The sequence below is a fragment of the Polyodon spathula genome, chromosome 40, assembly GCF_017654505.1.
Source record: "Polyodon spathula isolate WHYD16114869_AA chromosome 40, ASM1765450v1, whole genome shotgun sequence".
NCBI classification, from domain to species: domain Eukaryota; kingdom Metazoa; phylum Chordata; class Actinopteri; order Acipenseriformes; family Polyodontidae; genus Polyodon; species Polyodon spathula.
The window spans coordinates 1,914,335-1,933,849 of NC_054573.1; the positions used below are offsets into that span (position 1 = coordinate 1,914,335).

A 19,515-nucleotide genomic window follows, 5' to 3' on the forward strand; every position below is an offset into this window, starting at 1 on the left:
GCATAGACAGAGACAGACTGACTGACAGACCGACAGGCAGGCAGACAGGCAGGCAGACAGATAGAGGTGCATAGACAGAGACAGACAGACTGACAGACCGACAGGCAGGCAGACAGATAGAGGTGCATAGACAGAGACAGACAGACTGACAGACCGACAGGCAGGCAGACAGATAGAGGTGCATAGACAGAGACAGACAGACTTTTGTTTGAACATACAGGCTTTGCAGTGTTGTGTCCGGGTATTACAATTTGATTGTATAAAGCAGTGAGATTACGAGGGGTGCTGCATTCGCTCATGTAATTTAATTCAGCCCATAGTGGAACGCTCTTCGCTGGCTCATTACAGTGTGTGCCTGCGGACTGCCCGTGTCATTGCATTTTGATTAGATTTTTTTTTAATGAACCGGTCAAGCGCGGAATTGAAAACAAATCATATCTCAGGGAGTCTGTAACTTAAAATGCACTCAGATGATTAGAGTTCCCCAGAGACGCATTGGGTTGCCCTTGCTGTGTGCAAGCAAGTTTTAGCCAGCCTGCTACACTGTGTACATTCATTTACAGGGGGAGTAAAGCATTGGGAGGAACATGAGTTGTAAATTCGAGAGACAGAAGACCAAGTTTATATATAGATATCAGCCAAATTCAGAAGCAACCCTTGAGCGTTTGAGCTAGTTAGGTGTGAAGGGTTAAGCATACTGGGAGAAACTACAATTCTAGGCAAGACAAGAAGTAGCATACCCTTGTAAATAAGCTAAAGAGACTCGCACACGCTGCCGTGTGGACGTGCCTTCTCTGCACCTTCGTACACAAAGGGTTTTATTTTTTTGTAAAGAAACTTCTTTCCTATATTGCTTTTTCCTTAACACGAGTATAAAGTTTAATGAGGAATAAAAAAGAATCAATGAAACAGAAAAAGTAAGTGGGATCTTGTGGGATTTGAACAAGGTATTTAGTTTTTACTGTTGATTTCTTTTAAACAAAAACAGAGCAGCCCTGTGCTTTATCCCTGGGAAAAAAGGTAAAGTTAATGCAGGAAGTAAGCTTTCAGCACGAACTGGGCTAATCCCTCAAGTGCCATTTTTCTCATTTGAGGTCAGGTTCTTTGTAAAAAAAATTTTGAGCATTTTTAACTGGCATCTACCTGTTATTAAAATGTTTTCTTATTAAACTATATATCCTAGCTTACTCTAATTGCATTAACTGCAAAAGTTGCATCTAAAATGAATGTATCAAATTGCATTAATACAGCTTGCGTTCTCGTTTTATTTTTATTCAAAGAAAAATGAATTTGGTTATGATTTTTTTCAAGATCGCGGATTAACTTTTTTTTCATAATCTGAAAGGGTGGAGAGTTGGGTAGGATGGCAGAAGTAAAAATAAATAAATCACAGAAACACGTTATTCACACATAAAAACAAACAGGTGCTTTGAGTTTGAAAGAATGAAAAACAGACGTTTTGAGTTCGAATTGTTCTTTTTACACAGGAACTGAACCTAGCACCTAACTGAACTTTTTCTTTTAAATAAAATAAAATAAAATTAGGAACATATGAATATTTCCTGTTCTTTTCCATTATATTTCTAATTGCGTAAAAAAACTGACCTTTTTTTTTTTTTTTTTTTTTACAGTAATTGTTATTTACATAAGCAACAATTATTAAAAAATCAATTTATACAATCTTTATTTATTGATAATCAGTACTTTCATTTGAAGACACCTTCCTGCCCAGTGCTGTAAGTGTAACTGTTTGTGTCCATGTTGTTGTAGAAGACTGGCTTCTTGGAGGACAGTGGGGTTTCAAGGGTGATGGAGCCGTTAGTTAGCTCCTGAGGCTTAGCCTTGGTGAAAAACCTGACCAAGGTAGCCAAGGCTTTAGTAACATCTCCGCGGGCTCCCTCGTTGACAAAACAGTACAAGATAGGATCAGCCACGCAGTTCAGGCTTGTGAGAGCCAACGAAACATGATAGGCAGTAAAAACGTTCTCCTCGAAACTACAGTCGCAGGGCTTGCTCAGGTAAATGGCGCTGCGGGACAGCAGAAAGATGTGGTAGGGAGCGAAGCAGAAAAGCACGATCACAATCAGGCTGAGCGCCAGCCGCTTGATTTTGGCTTTTTCCTGCTTCTCGGTGGAGACGTTCCCCTTGACCGCCTTCAGGATCCCCTGGTAGGAGAACAGCATGAGCATCCAGGGGAAGAGGAAGCCCACAAAGACACGGTACAGGTTCATTTTGGCCACCCAGCCCTCCATGGGGTACTTCTCGAAACAGAAAGTGTGGTTGTAGTGGTCCTGGAAGAGCTCGTCGTGGAACAGAGGGGCAGAGTTGGCCACCACCTCCACGGTCCAGACCAAGAGGCTGACGACAACGGCCGTCTTGACCCGACGGATCTTGACGAACTTCAGAGGGTGGGCCACGGCCAGGTAGCGGTCCACGGATATGCAGCACAGGAAGGCGATGCTGACGTAGATGTTGGTGTAGAAGATGAACCCGAAGAGCTTGCAGGACTCCTGCCCGTGGATCCAGTCGTCGTGGTGCAGGAAGTAGTCGATCCACAGGGGCAGGGTGGCGATGTACAGCAGGTCGGCGATGGAGAGGTTCATCAGGTAAATCCCCAGCTCGTTCTTCTGTTTCACCTGCAGGTAAGCGGCCCAGAGAGCCAAGCAGTTGGTGGGCAAGCCAATGACAATCACGATGATGTATAAAGTGGGCTGGAAAAGGTGGTCGATTTTCGAGACGACTGCGCAGCTGGTGGAAGTAGAATTACACATCTTTTTTTTTTTTTTTTTTTTTTTTTGTAATTCCGTCTATAGCCAGTTTTTTTAGCCACGACAGATGGAACAAAAACAGGTTTTTTTTGTCTGTTTTTTTCGTTTGTATCAGACGTTACTTCTCCCCATGGTCAGTAAACTCGTTTTATTTTTTATTTTCCTTGCCAACAGCGACCGAGCATTTTCAGAACGGGAACCCCTAAAATGTGTTGTTAAAAAAATCCAGCTCAACAAATTGGCAGGGGTCGAACACAGCAGAGATGGTGAAGTTTCAAAAAGTTCTGGCAGGGCACAAAATAATACATAACACCCCCACCCCTTAGCAGACTGGCATTCGTGTTATTCAGTACCACAGTGCTGTTACCTCAAAATCTTTCCTAAGGTTCCACGGTCATTTTCTTTAATGACACTCACCAGACTGCAGATGAAGCCAGATTTCCGCAAGGGTTCAAATTCTGAATCCTTGTACTCAGAATAGGATTCCATAAAAGACAAAGTATATTAACCGTGTTTATTTGTATTATTTTTTCAGGGGTGGGGTGGGGAATCAAAGACTCTCCTTTTTAGTTTTTGTGGGGTTTTTTTCAGTAAACGGCTCCTGTCCCTTTTTTTGTTCCCAGGGATGAAAGTCACTCGTTCCTTTGTTGTCCTGTTTACCGCATCTGCAAAGAAAAAAAACAAGCAAAGATAAAATCAAGATGAGAGCAGAACTGATCTAATTGGAACTTGAATTAACATGGCTTACCGTCAGGGCTGTAAAAATGGCTTACTTCATGGATTTATTTATCTCTACCTGAAGCCATCACATTGTACAGTGTTTCAGTTTGGATTAAGAAATGTCAAATTTTTTTGGTTTTTAGTTAAATGTGTTGCACGCTACAAAGCTGTATGCAATTCAACATGTTAACTAAACACTGATTGGCAGGTTTCATTCCACATTATGAAGCAGAATGAGTTCATTCTTGTAGCCACAGCTGTACATAACTACTGCACTGCCATTGCAGGAGCAGTGCCTTCATCGCTAATTAAGATCACAGGCTAAATGCAGATCTGTAAATAACAAACCCATGCCATTGCTAGCACAACCCCAAATAACAGATTTGACATAATAATTATACACGTGAGATTGAAATATGGGCATCAAAATATACACTTAAAAGAAACTTATTCTACTTGATTAAAAAATAAATAAAATAAATACATAAATATCATCATCATCATCATCATCATAATAATAATAATAATATAATAATAATAATAATAATAATAATAACTGAAGAGCTTGTTTTTTTTTGCATTGCATTTATGTAAAATATAAATCACAGACCCTCACATCACTCACTCAAAACAGATGTGTGACCTGTATCATAGTTATAAAAGAAATCTACATATAATTTTACACAGTGTCGATGCAGGTGGCTAAGTGCTGTTACAGCAAGCAGTCCAGAGAAGAATACAAATACTACACAGACATCTATCCCATCTCAGCAGCTGGTTGAAATGCTGTCATGTGAAAATTAGCCATGCTGTTAAATCAGTCTTACATTTCAATATATGTTATAAAAAATAAAAAATAAATTGTACTGGGTGCTGTGTGAGATGCAAGCTGATTGTCACCCACTCAAATTCAGAGTGGCCAGTAAACTCACTCATTAGAAAAGTGGGTATCATATGATTCTCTATACAATGCTATAGGGCAACTTGATATGGGTCTGAAACTAATATACTCTTGTGGTTCAGAATAGCTTTTGTCTATTATTTTCTGTTGAGCAATGGGACCCATGCGTTTTCTCTTTTTAAAGACACAGACCGTCATTAACTATGCGGTAAATGACATCACAAGCGCACTAATAGATTTAAATAGAAATAAATGAGTGTGGTTGCCATGGCATCAAAAGCCCGTAAGCAGCTCCAGTGTTTGTTTTTCAAAACACACTTTCCCTTGAGAAAGTCATGTTAAACAACCGGAAACGTTGGGAAGTTGGCGGTTTTTGAGCAAATAAATAAATAAATAATTTTAAAGACAAGGATGATAAAAAAAAAAAAAAAATTAAAAATTAGGAAAATTCCAATACAGCATTAGATCCACCACAATTAAACTGGTGAAAAACAAGCACAAGGAAGATTTAATACAGAATTAAAGACAGGGTTAGAGTTAGGGTTACGGTACTGTTTAGGTCATTAAAGCAGATCCTGTCATGTGATAAGCTTATCTGTCTAACTTCCACCACAGATCTAAATGACCGGCTTCATGCTTGTAATAGCTATGCAGCGATGACTGTGCTGTTTGGCAAGCTATGCGGAGAAGGGTGTGACCAGATAGCGTATTTTGTGGCAGCGAGGTGAAAGTGGTGTGGGTCAGATTTAAACAAAGCCCTGAGAGAGTGGGGTGGCTATACATGATTCAGGACATTTGGGTTTGCCATGTCACAGGCAACCAAGATTAGCATTGAATGGAAGATCTGGATCACGTTGAAGATCTGGTACCTTTTTTCACTGCCACAGTATATGTTTCCTTTGTCCTTGTTTAATATCCTTTTGGGATATTAAATTAGAGGAATTTTGGGAAAATTCTTGCCACTGATCTGTCACTGATAACCCGTCTTATTCTAAACCCCAGGAGTCCCTCTGTCAGACTGACAGACAAAAAATAAAACAACTAAAAATAACCCTCTTTCTTTGTTGGGGCCCTGGGCAAATAGATTATTTATTTATTTGTTTATTTATTTATTTAGCAAGCGCCTTTATCCAAGATCTAAAAGATCTAGCAGACTTTTATTCTGCACCGTGAGAGCGGGTCTTCAAGTTAAATCCTTTAAATGCAGCTGCAGCTGGATAGGATCACAACTCCAGTAGAGACGTGCATGACGTCATTCCTGCTGGATAGGATCACAACGCCAGTAGAGACGTGCATGACGTCATTCCTGCTGGATAAGATCACAACGCCAGTAGAGACGTGCATGACGTCATTCCTGCTGGATAAGATCACAACGCCAGTAGAGACGTGCATGGCATCATTCCTGCTGGATAAGATCACAACGCCAGTAGAGACGTGCATGACGTCATTCCTGCTGGATAAGATCACAACGCCAGTAGAGACGTGCATGACGTCATTCCTGCTGGATAAGATCACAACGCCAGTAGAGACGTGCATGACGTCATTCCTGCTGGATAAGATCACAACGCCAGTAGAGACGTGCATGACGTCATTCCTGCTGGATAAGATCACAACGCCAGTAGAGACGTGCATGACGTCATTCCTGCTGGATAGGATCACAACGCCAGTAGAGACGTGCATGACGTCATTCCTGCTGGATAAGATCACAACGCCAGTAGAGACGTGCATGACGTCATTCCTGCTGGATAAGATCACAACGCCAGTAGAGACGTGCATGGCATCATTCCTGCTGGATAAGTTCACCACTGTATGCATTCCTTCTTGCAGGTTCGTATCAGCAAGTCCATGCTGCTGTCGTTATTTATTTATTTATTTATTTATTTTTACTCGGCTACTATACTGGTACAGCAATAAACCCTTCATTCGACCCCTTTCTCTAGCACTGAGCTCAGAACGGATGAAGAATTTGTCACATTCCATGACACTTGACAACAGGTGGTGTTGGATGACCGCGTGCATTTATTGTTTTTTACATTATCGTTTGTACTGGTCCCGCATCAAACCACGGTGATTAACACGTGATAAAACGGTCACTGCTATGGCACTTACAGTACTGCAATACAATCACTGAAAAAGCTTGACATCCTGAGCAAGAACCTGGGACTAGGTGCCAAAAGCAAAGGTGTCAACAGAAATACTGACCAGGCTTGACCCTTCTGCTTAGTTTGGCTTTCTGAGATTCCCAGCAGATCACAATGCAAACAAAAATACTGACCAGGCTTGACCCTGCTGGCAGCTTCACAAGAACAGCAGGCCAGTTCAGTTCAAAGGGGCATGGTATTGAGTGTGCTGCTAATGTGTAGATAGATATTGTACAGTTTCATAAAGGTTTGAAGCTTAAGTCAAGTTATTTGTTTTTTTAAACCCAACCCCATGGCAAACTCATGGGGATGGATAAAAAAAGATTCAATTTTAGTCCTATGTATTACATGTGTTTTTCCCTAGCTGTCTTCAATATCTTATCCACAAAGGGTTACATTCTCTTCGTTTCCAATGTTTAAATAGGGTGTCCCTTTGAAGCGATTCAGATTGCAAAGCTGCTTTCCACTCTGCTTTGAAAGACGACAAAACTAATTATCTGGGGAATGATGAGATTAGCTCCCTGTGTGGGCTGTCTGCCAGACTTTAATAGCCCTTAAACATTCAAACATTGATTCTCTTATGAAGCGCTTAGGCCTGAGAACCGATCTCACTGCAACACAGAATGAACACAAAACAGACCTCCAGCGGATAACAAGGATGAGCAAAACATCTTCACACATGCAGAACACTGTATAGGGCGCGGTATGATGCATACAGACGTGCACGAGAGCTAATAATCAAACTGTATTGCTAATATTAACCAAGGGTTGGGTTCAAGTGCAAATGTATTTGCATCTAAATTGAATCAATAAATATACACCTCATTTGCATTTGAATCACTTTGCAATGTGTTTGCATTTGACACAATGTATTTGATCGAGCTCAGATGCACTTGACAAAAGCATTCGAATAGTCTATCAAATGCCTTTAGCAAGTGATACTATTTGAACAATTCCACGTGAAACTAATGACGCAGCTGTTAGTGGTACACTGCTCAAGTAAGTACGGGGTTCACTGAAAACTTGCAAGTGCTTCAAGCCATTTCAGAACACAAAACTGATTACAAGCGGAGGATGATTACAGGAGTTTAAATAGATAGAGAAAAGCTTCCAAGATTCAGAAGAGCTCCTTTTGCTGTCTTTGGTGAGGAGTTTCAGTAGACATTTTGTCGAATGCATTTGAATAATCTATCAAAAACATCTGCTTCAGACACCGTGTTTCGAAATGTTTATGGTGCAGCGTTTGAGAGCTGTGCATTGAATGAAGTGCGGGATTCATGGAAGGAGTTTGGAAGCTTTAGGAGAAAAGCAAGCCACAGCTGCTTGCTCTCAAGTACTGCCCCCACGCTGCATCGCCCACAGATCCTGCTGTAATCGGGAGTGGGTGACTGCTTGGCAATACAGCCATCCGTTTAAAAAGTAAATCTCACGGCTGTCATAAACTCCACTGTAACTGGAATACTTAACTAAAACACAGAACCTGTGCTGATGTTTTAAGAAAAGAAAAAGGATTATTACTGCAAGACTCCTGCTGACGGAGCACAAGGTGGTGAAATGACTCGCTCAGGGTCACACACAGTGAGTCAGTCAGTGGCAGAGGTGGGTTTTAAACCGGTGACCTTGTAGTTACAAGCCCTGGACTTTAACCACTGGACCGCACTGTCTCTTACTATGTCACATGTCTTAAAGGGTAGTGCCCCTTATCCCTTTCTTGCACCCCTATTGGCTAATAGAGTCACAAGACCAAAAGTGCTAGTGCTGTTTCCCACAGAACCAGCCAATAGTCACTCTAGCAGTCAAAAGTCACATGACTATTGCCTTCTGACAGGTTTAATAAAACTGGTATTGTCTGCATGTTTCTTGAAAGAAACATTGAACATTTACGAGCGTTTCACAAACAGCCATCTACAACAGTTCCACATTTAGAAACGCTGAAAGAAACTTCATCGATTCAAATCGACTAAAACGTTTACCCTTGATTCTATTCAGTGTCATACAGGTTATACACAACCCTTCACCTTCACACAGACAGACAACAAACATTGTGACCTTCATTTATTCACCTGCCTGCCTAACTACAGACAGGTGTCCCTCATTCTATATGTAAAGCCAGGCGTTACCCACCCTGGCTCTAATTTGACACACACACACACACACACGTTTTATTTTCAGGGTAATACACTGCTATTAAAATCAGTTCAAAATGACAATCATTCCAAAAAATCTGCATTACAACCTTTTAGCATTGTCCGTTTCCTTGACAACAGTCGTCGTGGAAGCCAGGCAAATTAAAAGTGCAATGAGCCTCTTTACCAAGCAGATGGTTTAGGGAGCACTGAGGGCAAGGGAAGTAGAAGCTCATTTTTGGCCCTTTAAATAGGTTCCCTCAGCGAATTTAATATAAATTAATGGAAGAGCTCTCGATGGTTAATTAGCCATCAGATTACTATTTTGTGTGAGCGGAAGTGTGATCAGCCTACAGCTAGTGACAGTGACAACTGCACAGAGAGCCATGACCAGCGTTTAATAACACGCTTCTTCAGTTTCACGACCGCTTCCCTCGTCATTGTGCTGTTGAACCTGTACAGTTTTTCCTTTAGAAGTGTCTACTAAAGGGAGCATTTCCTCTTGTCCACATTAGTCTGCGTCTCCTATAAACTCCCTGGACACTGATTTCTAATTCCTCCAGAGCAACATTATTGATTTTAATAAACTGCCATATAAAACAATTTCATAATAATATCATGAAGACACTGAAAGAGACTTCCAATGAAAATATTGGTCATTTATTAGGATTCTCTTAGCAATTCAAAATGCAGCACTGTACTTAATAGTCATATATAGTCATTGCCTGGGAAAGAAAGCAAACAGTCGCAGCAAGCCAACCTTCGAGTTGTGTGATTATTTTGAGTGATTTGACTATTCGAGCGTAACAACACTTCCTGCTTATGCTCTGTCAGCTGGATCGCTAGCTGTAAACCTGCTGTCAAAGTATTCGGACCCCATTGCAAATGACCGAAAAAAAAAAAATCTAGCTATTCAACATGAATCTAGCACCATAAAAAAATAACAGTTTCACTGCTGTGTTGTAATCAGCCTGACCCTAACAGATATAATATTTCCCTGACACACAGTCTGAATGAACCCTTACACTAAGTATTGTATGTCCATTAGAGATGTCTGACCTCTTTTCGTTGTAGCTGCCCTTGCACGGCAGCCCCAGTGCTTTGTGACGTCTCTGAAGCCCCTGCTGCCTCAGAACTATCTGGCTGAATACTGAACCTCTCTCATTGCAGCCTGTACCCTGAGGCACAGGGCTACACTCCCTTATAAGATAGGAGGAAGTGCTTGTTATCCCTTTCTTCTTTGTTAACACAAAGTCTGTTTCCGTTAAGTAAAGGCACGGCTGGAGTGCGGGGGGGCGGAGGTGTAAGGGTGGGAGGGGGGGGTCAAGTGGCTTCGAAGTGGTTTTTGGAGCGAAACTATCTCGGCCAAAACTTGTATGGAAGTGACCCAGAAGAGTCAGAACAGGCATACGCCTATTAAAGGCAACTTATTGAAGCCAGGGACACAGTAAAGTATTTGCTTACCGAGATAAGGTTTTGCTTATTTGTATTGTAGATTGAAGGGTGCATGTATTTCCCCTCTGGCAAGTACATTTAGGGGTTGATTATGCCCTGCTGAGCCACGGCTAGATAGAACATTTTACAGCACTGGAGACCCTGTAAAACGCTCTCCGAATCCCAGCTACGGTTTATCAGGGTATAGGGTATTACGATCAGCCCCTTACTCTTACAGATTAGTTTAAATATTTAACAGAGCTTTCTCATTTGCATTTTCTTTAGTGAAACAAAATGTTTTCCGGGTTAATGATCTGCCACAAGCACTCATTTAATAACTGGAGAAATTCCAAATTGGAATGAAAATGGATTTCTCCGGACATTTAAGAAATAAATTAAAAAAAAAAAAAAAAAAATAGAACCACATCTATCTAATAACGTTGCTGTTTAACATGCTTTCACAATGCTTCATTAGGCTGTTGCCATGGAAACTGTAATAAACTGTACAAGGCTGTGCTGTGACGCATTCTAACACAATGTACAACAGGTAATTTAATGAGTACTGGCTTTATTTGTTTTCCTGTAAAATGGTTCAAACTATAGCCACCTAATTAAAAATTCTATAAGATTAGAATATTTGTTTACGTTTTGAAAGAATACTTATACATGAGAAACTCCAGTCCCGGCTCTAATGTATTCCCCTACTGTAAGAAAAGTCAATACATTTCATGTTATGGATCCTAGAACTGTCTGGATTTTGACCTGTCTACTGCACACAAGCATTTCTCTGGGCAGCGTCAAGTTCTTGGTTAAAAGACATTGAGGAATTTGATTGACGGGGTCCTGTTGAACGAAACTTAACTTAAATTAAGTTAATCTTAACATCACACCCCTGCTGGAATGCTTTTACAAAATCTATCTGATCTCGTTCCCCGGACAAATCTCCCCAGGACCTCCGATAACCCCCAGGTCACCCATTTCTTAAGAAAAGGGCTTGGTACCAGGAGGTCCCTGGTTCTAATCTCGAGTCGGCCACTGAGCGACGACACACCCTGGACCCTGAACCTCCTTGTGCTCCGTCCTTCGGACGAGACGTAAAACAAGCGCGGTCCTATTGGAAGTGCGCAGTATCAGTTGTTTAGTGACGTTCTGGCACCTGAACAGTTAGGAGTTGACCACCGCTCGCCACTAGCAAACACCTTAACCACTGTGCATTCCTGGTTATAGTGCTTTCAACCTCATCTCACTGGCAGGGGACACAATCTGTACCAACAGTGCATCACACACAACTCTCCTTTTCATCTACAACTAGCGCTGAGAGGTGAGTTTTTGGAGGTGGTGTGTATTGTAATGAGTTATGAGAACCGTACAACATTATGTCACAAAAGTGTCCACAACAGAAAGCATCGGGGACTGGTAATGCAGGATTTTTTTTTTTTTTTTTTTTTTTTTTGAAGTCAGAAATAACAAACAAAGGGTTTGGATTGAGATTTGTAAGACCTAAGGGAGGAAAAAAAAAATTATAGCTTCAACTTTTTCATGCATGAAGCATTGAAAACAGCTGTTAAAAATGGTTTGGACACATAGTTAAATATATTTCTCATGGAAATGTTTGTGTTAGTTTTTTTGTTATTTGTTTTCCATTGCTTTATGGGGGAAATGACATCTGGCTTATATAAGGCTAGCAGGCATTTGCATCTTGCATATGTCCCCATATAAAAACTACGAGAGGTTTTTTTTATTTTATTTTATCAGTTTTATTTGTGTATTTACTGTAGACTCCTTTGCAATCCAGTCTATAAGCTTTTAAGACTATGTATATGTAAACAGTACGTATTGATCCTGACTCCCTGCACTGTGGCTGAAAGTAACAGGGGGTTGTCAGATTGACTGCTTCATAACAGTCCTGAAAGGAGATCAGGAAGAATCTAGCACGCAATTAAAGGAGCAAAAGCAAATAGGAGACCATTTTTCTCTCCCACTCCGACGTACGTTCACAGAGCAGCCAGACACTTCATCTTGAAAACAGTTTCACAAATTGTGGTTTAATTTTGTGTCAGGTATTCAACAGAGATGTCAGAGGGTGGGGGATTTTAAGAGTTGTCTATAATCTATAACATATATATATATATATATATATATATATATATAGATATATATATATATATATATATAATATATATATATATATAAATCGTCTTAATCGTCACATTAAACATCACATTGAATTACGAATCGCGGACAAGAAAATAATGCATTCAGTTCATGTTTTGTTTTTTTCTCAAACACAGAGAGAGAGAGAGAGAGAGAGAGAGAGAGAGAGAGAGAGAGAGAGAGAGAGAGAGAGAGAGAGAGAGAGAGAGAGAGAGAGAGAGGGAGGGAGAGAGAGAGCTGCATATAGAGAGACAGATCGAGAGAGAGGGAGAGAGAGATTTAGATAGATAGATAGATAGATAGATAGATAGATAGATAGATAGATAGATAGATAGATAGATAGATAGATAGATAGATAGATAGATAGAAGACGCGTTCTATCTGAACATTCTTCCCCCTGCGTTCACGATGAGCTATTAAAAGTCTAGACAGTATTTGCCACAGATTTCGTTGTCACAAAGTGTTATGTGCGCACCCCGTCATTAGCATGAATTACACCTCAGAGAAAGTTGTCGAGCGCGCCTAACCCTGCAATTTATAACAGCATGGGATCTGAATATGCACTTTGTGAAGATCTGCTTACTACTTGAAAGTTATAAGGGCCCTTTATATTTACAGGAGCTGTTGGTACCTTCCGCTCCCCATCGCACCTTGAGATCAGCGAACGCACCCGATCTGAGTGAGTCGATTCAATGGGACATTATCAAGGTAAAAATCGTCCCATGGGAACGGGACAGTAGGTGCCATCAAGCGTTAATGGACGTCGGATGTAGTGGCCGCTAGAGGGTGCTAAAGAGCGGTTTTGAAATAATAATAAAAATTACTTTAATAGCAACAGGGTTAGGGGTTGAGATTAGGTTAGTGGTGGGCATTAGGGTTAGGGGTAGGGGGGTAGATTTAGGGGTTAGGAGGTTAGTAGATACCTACTCAATCTACTGATCGTCTGGTAGTTCCTAGAAGTCATCTAGTCATATCAGCAACGTGGCTGAGTCGAGACTTTTAAATCAATTTTTAAAAGCACGTTTGTTTGAGTTCGCGCTGGGCTGAATGTCCAATGACATGTTGTCACATGTCATGTTGTTGTACACATACCCCTAACTGCCTTTAAAAAGTGTTTGTCCGCAGGGTATCAAACAAAACCATTCACTAGTGTCTTGATTCCAAAAACAGGCGGTCCTCCCGTCACCTTTACAATCGATGGCAAATCACTTCCCGATTGGGTGTTTGAAAAGCCGAATGGAAGAGAATACTTTCCTCTCAATTGGAGCACTGGCATTTTTAGTCCTGCACGACAAACGCCGTAGTTTAAAACAGATTAGAACAGAAATGCGCTCTGCTGTTCAAGAGGGTCACTGTTTTCAGATTATAGAATAATACTTGGTGTGAAATGCCGAGTGATTCGTGTTAATATGCAGACAGCCCCATGCCGTCACTTCAACCCAGGATCGCATTGTATAACTCCAGTACACACTGCGTTACCTTGCACCAACGCTGAATACGCCGTACAGTCAAAAGACCACCATCACAAAGCTCTTTACAAGAGAAGAGACTAGGGTGTGTGAACTATGCATCAGCTGCAGAGTCACTTACAACAACGTCTCACCCGAAAGACGCAGCACAAGGAGGTTCAGTGACCTGCTCAGGGTCACAGTGAGTGAGTTGGGATTTGAACCTGGGACCAGCTGGTTACAAGACCCGTTTCTTTAAACGCTGGACCACACCGCCTCCCTACTTCAGCAAAACTCATTGCCTCACAGTTCAGCCGTTTGTGCACTCCGCATTATAGGACCTTGTTGACGGTCCAGTTTGTTTAAAGCCATGTCGTTTTATAAACACAAGCATTCCTGTATTTTATCCATTTAAATATGTTTATATATATATATATATATATATATATATATATATATATATATATATATATATATATATATATAGAGAGAGAGAGAGAGAGAGAGAGAGAGAGAGAGAGACTTTTTTTGTGTTTATATATATCGTTTATCATTTTCTGACATTGTGTGTGATAAAATTTTAAATAAATACATGCAAAGCCTTTGCAATTTATTATTATATATACGCATACGCATCGGGGTTTTAAAGGTCAGCTCTCTCTCCAGTATAAGAAATATCATACTTGCAATACGTTTTAAACTCTAAATTCACCAGACCTTGGGTTTGGAGATAATAGTTGTTCCGCGCTAAACCGCTACCGCTCGACTTGTACTGCTTTGGTTTTAATGAAGCAAAAAAAAAAAGAAAAAAAAAAGTCCTCTCTTGTAACGCCTCGTTCACAACAGAAACTGGGAAAGTATCTGTGGAATCCCTTAAATTGCCACTTACTTGAAAATCCGTTGTATTCCGGTGTAGTCCGGTAACGGTGACAAATAAAACAGGTCAGTGTATATAGCCCTTGAAACAAAAGTTGCTTGACAGAGGCCGATTCTATAGCTGTTGCTAGTTCTAACCGTGCAGAGTTTGCGTTAGCGGCGAGAATGCATGCTGCAGAGTCCAGCGCTGCGTCTTTGTGTTCCCTCTCATCCCAATGCACTCGCAACTGCGGTCAGGTTTCACTAACAAGTGATAACTAGAGGAGGAGAGTTGAGTTGTGTTGAGCTCCCCCCCCACCTCTATTAACTATTGAATCACTGGCGGATAGCGTGAACTATGCATCAGCTGCAGAGTCGCTTCCAGCAACGTCTCACCCCGAAAGACGGAGCACAAGGAGGTGAAGTGACTCGCTCAGTCTGCCCGATACTCTGCAATGAGAAACGAAAAGTCTAACCTTTGTTTCCATTTTATTCTAAAAGCTTTTCTGGTAAAAAAACCCGTTTTTTTGGGGAAGGGCACGCGTGTCCCTCAATACACGGAAATGCTGTCAGCCGTGCAAAGTGGACTAATGTCACCTGAATACAAAGGGACGCTTCCAATCTTTCCCTCATTTAAATTTAGCGCTTCCGTTTCCAGCGAGGGCACCACACTGACGACTTTGGACTCACTGCAACAGCATGGTGTGTTTACAGCCCTCAGGGTCGGTGTAAGGTCCATTCCAGTCAAACGAATTCTGGCTGTTTCAAAATCCCCATATATATATATATATATATATATATATATATATATATATATATATATATATATAATAACACTGAACACGTTCGTGCTGTGAAGGGGCACCGTTAACTACAAGCATTGTCCACTAGGGGGAGCACTCCTTTGCCTGGGATTAAATAAATGGGCTTGCTACCAGGAGGTTGAAATCCCGTCTCAGCCACTGACTCATTTTGTGTAACCCTGAGTATCTTCTTGTGCTGCGTCCTTCAGATGAGACGTAAAACAAACGAGGTCCTATTGGAAGTGACTCTGCAGCAGCAGCAGTTGTTGATGAAGCATAGTTCACTCCCTAGTCTCTGTAAATCCTTTTAAATAATCCATAATCCATTATTAGCTAGCCCTACAGTTTGTAGTAAAAGCTAACAAATATTTGAGTGATCCTATAAAGTTAACCTGATTAAGTACTGCAGTTGCAGTCCATTAAACAGACGCTATCGTACTGATCTGAAACTAATCCATCACAGCGCTGTATTTCTTGGTATTAATATTTATTTTTACATTGTGTTGGGGTAATCTCTAACATCAGCAGAACCATTCGCAGGACTTAATGCACTGGAGTTTTGTTTTTTTGTTCTTAACAATCACTCTGCGTGAACTTTTTCAGCTGTCCAAGTTAAGGAAAACATGTCAACCAGTAAATAAAAGGAGACCGATTTGGACTTTGAGTTTTATTTTGTATTTAGTGGGGGCTGTGTAGCGCAGTAGAATAAGACTTGAGGCTTGGAGACTGAACTGCTCCCTCCCTCACCCCCCTAAGAGAAAGGGTGCTCCCTCCAGTCCAGGGCAGGCTAGAGACACACAAGGCCAGCATGACCTTTCCTCTGTTTGGTTTTGAATTTTGTGGTTTTTCTGCCTGATGTCTTTCTTGTTTTTCAAACGCAATTGCAGAACCAATCACTCGTCTCCTAGCAACTGGTTTAAAAATAGAAATAGAAATAGAAATAGAGGCAAAGCTATAACTAATTACAAGCCTGTGATATAAAACACGGCCAGCCATCTACAAGATCTGGTCGTCAACAGCTTCTTATACTTAAAACACCACTGGTCTGATTTAGGAAGCCTGTCAAACACTCAATCAGAACATGTTGAATCAGGAATACTGGAACGAAGGGTACCTTCACAATAAATCAAGTCAAGTCGATAAATATTTAGACTCGTGTCTTCATCTGTGTCATCAGGAATAGTAGATGGATAGATTTTAAAGCACACACACACACAAACACACGTTAGGTTTAAGACACATTTTTTGATATCCAGGCCCAGGAATCTTAACAATCCCCCTCCTAGATCTGCTCTGAACTGCTTTAATGAATTGTTCTCTAGGAGGGTTTGGCAAGTCTCAACAAGTGCTAAATACGATCCGAATTACACACACATTCCTGGCTCCTTGTTAATTTTAATATTATAACTAAACCAAAGAAAGGAAGGTTGGACAAGGGAATGGGTCATGAAGTGTAGGATATAAAGCACTGGGAACAGTTAGAAAAAAAAATTTGACTACATTCTAACAAGGGATGAGAAAGGGATGTTTTTTGCTAACAAGGGATGAGCCTTCATGGGCCACATGGTCTTTCTTGTTCCCAAACTTTTGTTATGTTCTTAAGTTCTTACTTTGGTAGAAGATTACATTGGTTAAGATCATCGATATTTCATACCAGCAACAAGCTTCACAAGTTTGTGATAATAATAATAAATCTATTTTTATATAGCACCTTTCACAGTGGACCACCATCACAAAGCACTTTACAGAGGTAGGCTGTGAACTGTGCATTATATGCAGAGTCACTTCCAATAGGACGTTGATTTAACATCTCATCCACAGGACGGAGCACAAGGAGGTGAAGCAACTCGCTCAGGGTCACACACGGGGAGTCAGTCAGTGGCAGGAGGTGGGATTTGAACCCATGACCTTCTGGTTACAAGCCCTGGACTGAATCTACAGCTACAGGCGAAAGTTTTGCATCACCTAAGATTTTAGGACAGACATAATTAAAAACGAAAATGAACATAATTTAGATCTTTTACTTATCAGGTAATCAAATACACTACAAAATGATATTGCAAAAGTCTACTAGAAGCCATAACAGCAGTACAGTAGTACTTCATGCAAGATTTAGAAATGTCACAATTTGTCAGTTTTTTTGTCAGTATATGGAAAACAACAAAGTGCTGTGTAATTCAATATGTTAAGGTAACATTATTCAGCAGGTTTCATTCAACTATGATGCAAATTTAGTTAACGCTATAGCGGGATGCAAAAATGTTGGCTATATCTTTATGCAATAAGAAGAATTGATTCTGTAAGTGATACACCACAGCAATTTCTTTATCAAGGGCTGTCAACAGAAGTCATCAAGCCTAATGCATTTGTACAGCAGGTCTAAAATTTACCAAAAATAAAACAGATGGTGGACGGGGGAATGCCGGTAAGTACAGAGGCGAGAGTTTAGGGGAAACTTAAACGCATGTGGTCAGACAGGTATTGACGTCAGTAAAAGACACCATCCGTAAGTTGCTGTCCTGCCAGCTCTCAGATAAGCACAACACCCAGTGGACAGAGACATTTCCGTTTTGCCTTTCAAACAGGAACACGGCCCTCCGTCTCTTGGTTTTACTCAGTTTCCTCTAAAATGCAGATCAAACATGATTCTGACGTTTTCAACGCTGAAATAAAGAAATAATTAAAACCCTACCTGCCAAAAAGTGTCTCCTGACATTATTTCAAATCTATTTTCAATCCAGACATGCGCCAAATACTGTGCAAAATGGTGCCAGGTTAAACACACAATAGATCTACATTTAGAAATATCAAAGAAACATGTTCAGTTCGGTGGCAAACATTTTGAAAGTCTTTTTCAGTGTTGTTTTTGTTAATAAATATTTGCATGATATTTTTTAATGCAATCTTATAATACAAACACATTTTCAAATATATAACCTTTATCATGCATACATGTATAAATTTAAACCTACACGCGGTAACTTCAGTGATAATTATTACATAATAGAAATAGTGTGATAGCAAATTATGTAAAGTGTTAATATTGTCTGAAGCGATTGTTCTTTGCTACCAAAAAAAGTGAATCCCTAAAGTACTCTAAAAGACAGAAATGTTTTCTTACATCTTACACCTCAGAGTGGGGTCCCGTGAGGTTCCAACGTGATTTCCTGGACCATGTCAGGCCAGGACCGAAAGGGTTAAGCTAGAATTCATGACAGTCAGTTGCAATTGTGTAAGAAGATAGTATTTTAGTTGATGTCAAAATATAATAATATCTCCCAGCTGTTGGTATGCGTTTAATGTTGAGGAACAAATAAACTGCTAATTGTAAATTTGCATGGGTTTAAAAATCTAAACATGGGATTTTCCAAGAATTTTTTTTTCTGATGGCATTTATTTTACTTTTTGAACAGATCAGGCCATGCATACCAGTTTTAAACAGACTATAGTTCAACTGTGTAAAAAGAAACAGGTTTCCTCTTTCAAGCTGAGCTAGCCTTCCTTTTGCCCGTGATTATACACAGAGGATAGTCAACTAATACACAATTAACACACAGCCATGGTGCTCTACTGTTTATGAAACAGTACTAAGCTGAAATTAAACAGCTACATTTTCAAACTGACTCTAGACCCAGCTCTGCATCTGTTTAACATCGTGAGGGCGTTTTTGGGAGCACTGCTTCGCTCATTCATTTCGTCGGATTGTGTTCTGTTACAACACGTCCACTTCACCTGAACTGATCTGGGAAGAGTTACTTTTATAGTTCTTTATAGTATTGTGACAGGACGGATGGGATATTCTGAGTGACAATAAAGCAGGACAGATTGAGCCTTGCACGCACACTGTAGAAACGGCGTGTCGATTTTTAAATGTTAACGTGGTGTTCTCTGTATTAGTCATATCTAGACTTCTGCAAGAGGAGTGACAGCAGATATCTGAGCACAGCGTTTCACCATTGACACGATCTGTGCTAAAAATGTTTTTTTTTAATTTATTTTATTTTATTTATTAAAGCAATTCAACTATTAAAAGCTTTGCAGATATCTACCCAATGGGTCAATCCTGGGAGGAATCATTTAAATGCAATAAATAATAAAAACATAAAAAATAATAAAACACTATGCCTTTGACCCTAAGCTTTTCTGCAATGTCAAGTACCATCGT

The 19,515-nt window shown here is 40.4% G+C and overlaps 1 protein-coding gene across 1 annotated transcript; it reads right to left on the reverse strand.

The window, feature by feature from the left end:
* Positions 1–128: 128 nt before the first annotated feature.
* On the reverse strand, positions 129–14,885 carry LOC121304809 (G-protein coupled receptor 4-like). The gene is made up of 2 exons (XM_041236206.1): positions 14,582–14,885; positions 129–3,433 (listed from the first exon to the last, which is right to left on the reverse strand). The coding sequence occupies exon 2, from the start codon at positions 2,769–2,771 to the stop codon at positions 1,707–1,709; it is 1,065 nt and encodes a 354-aa protein (XP_041092140.1). The 5' UTR covers positions 2,772–3,433; positions 14,582–14,885; the 3' UTR covers positions 129–1,706.
* Positions 14,886–19,515: the final 4,630 nt, after the last annotated feature.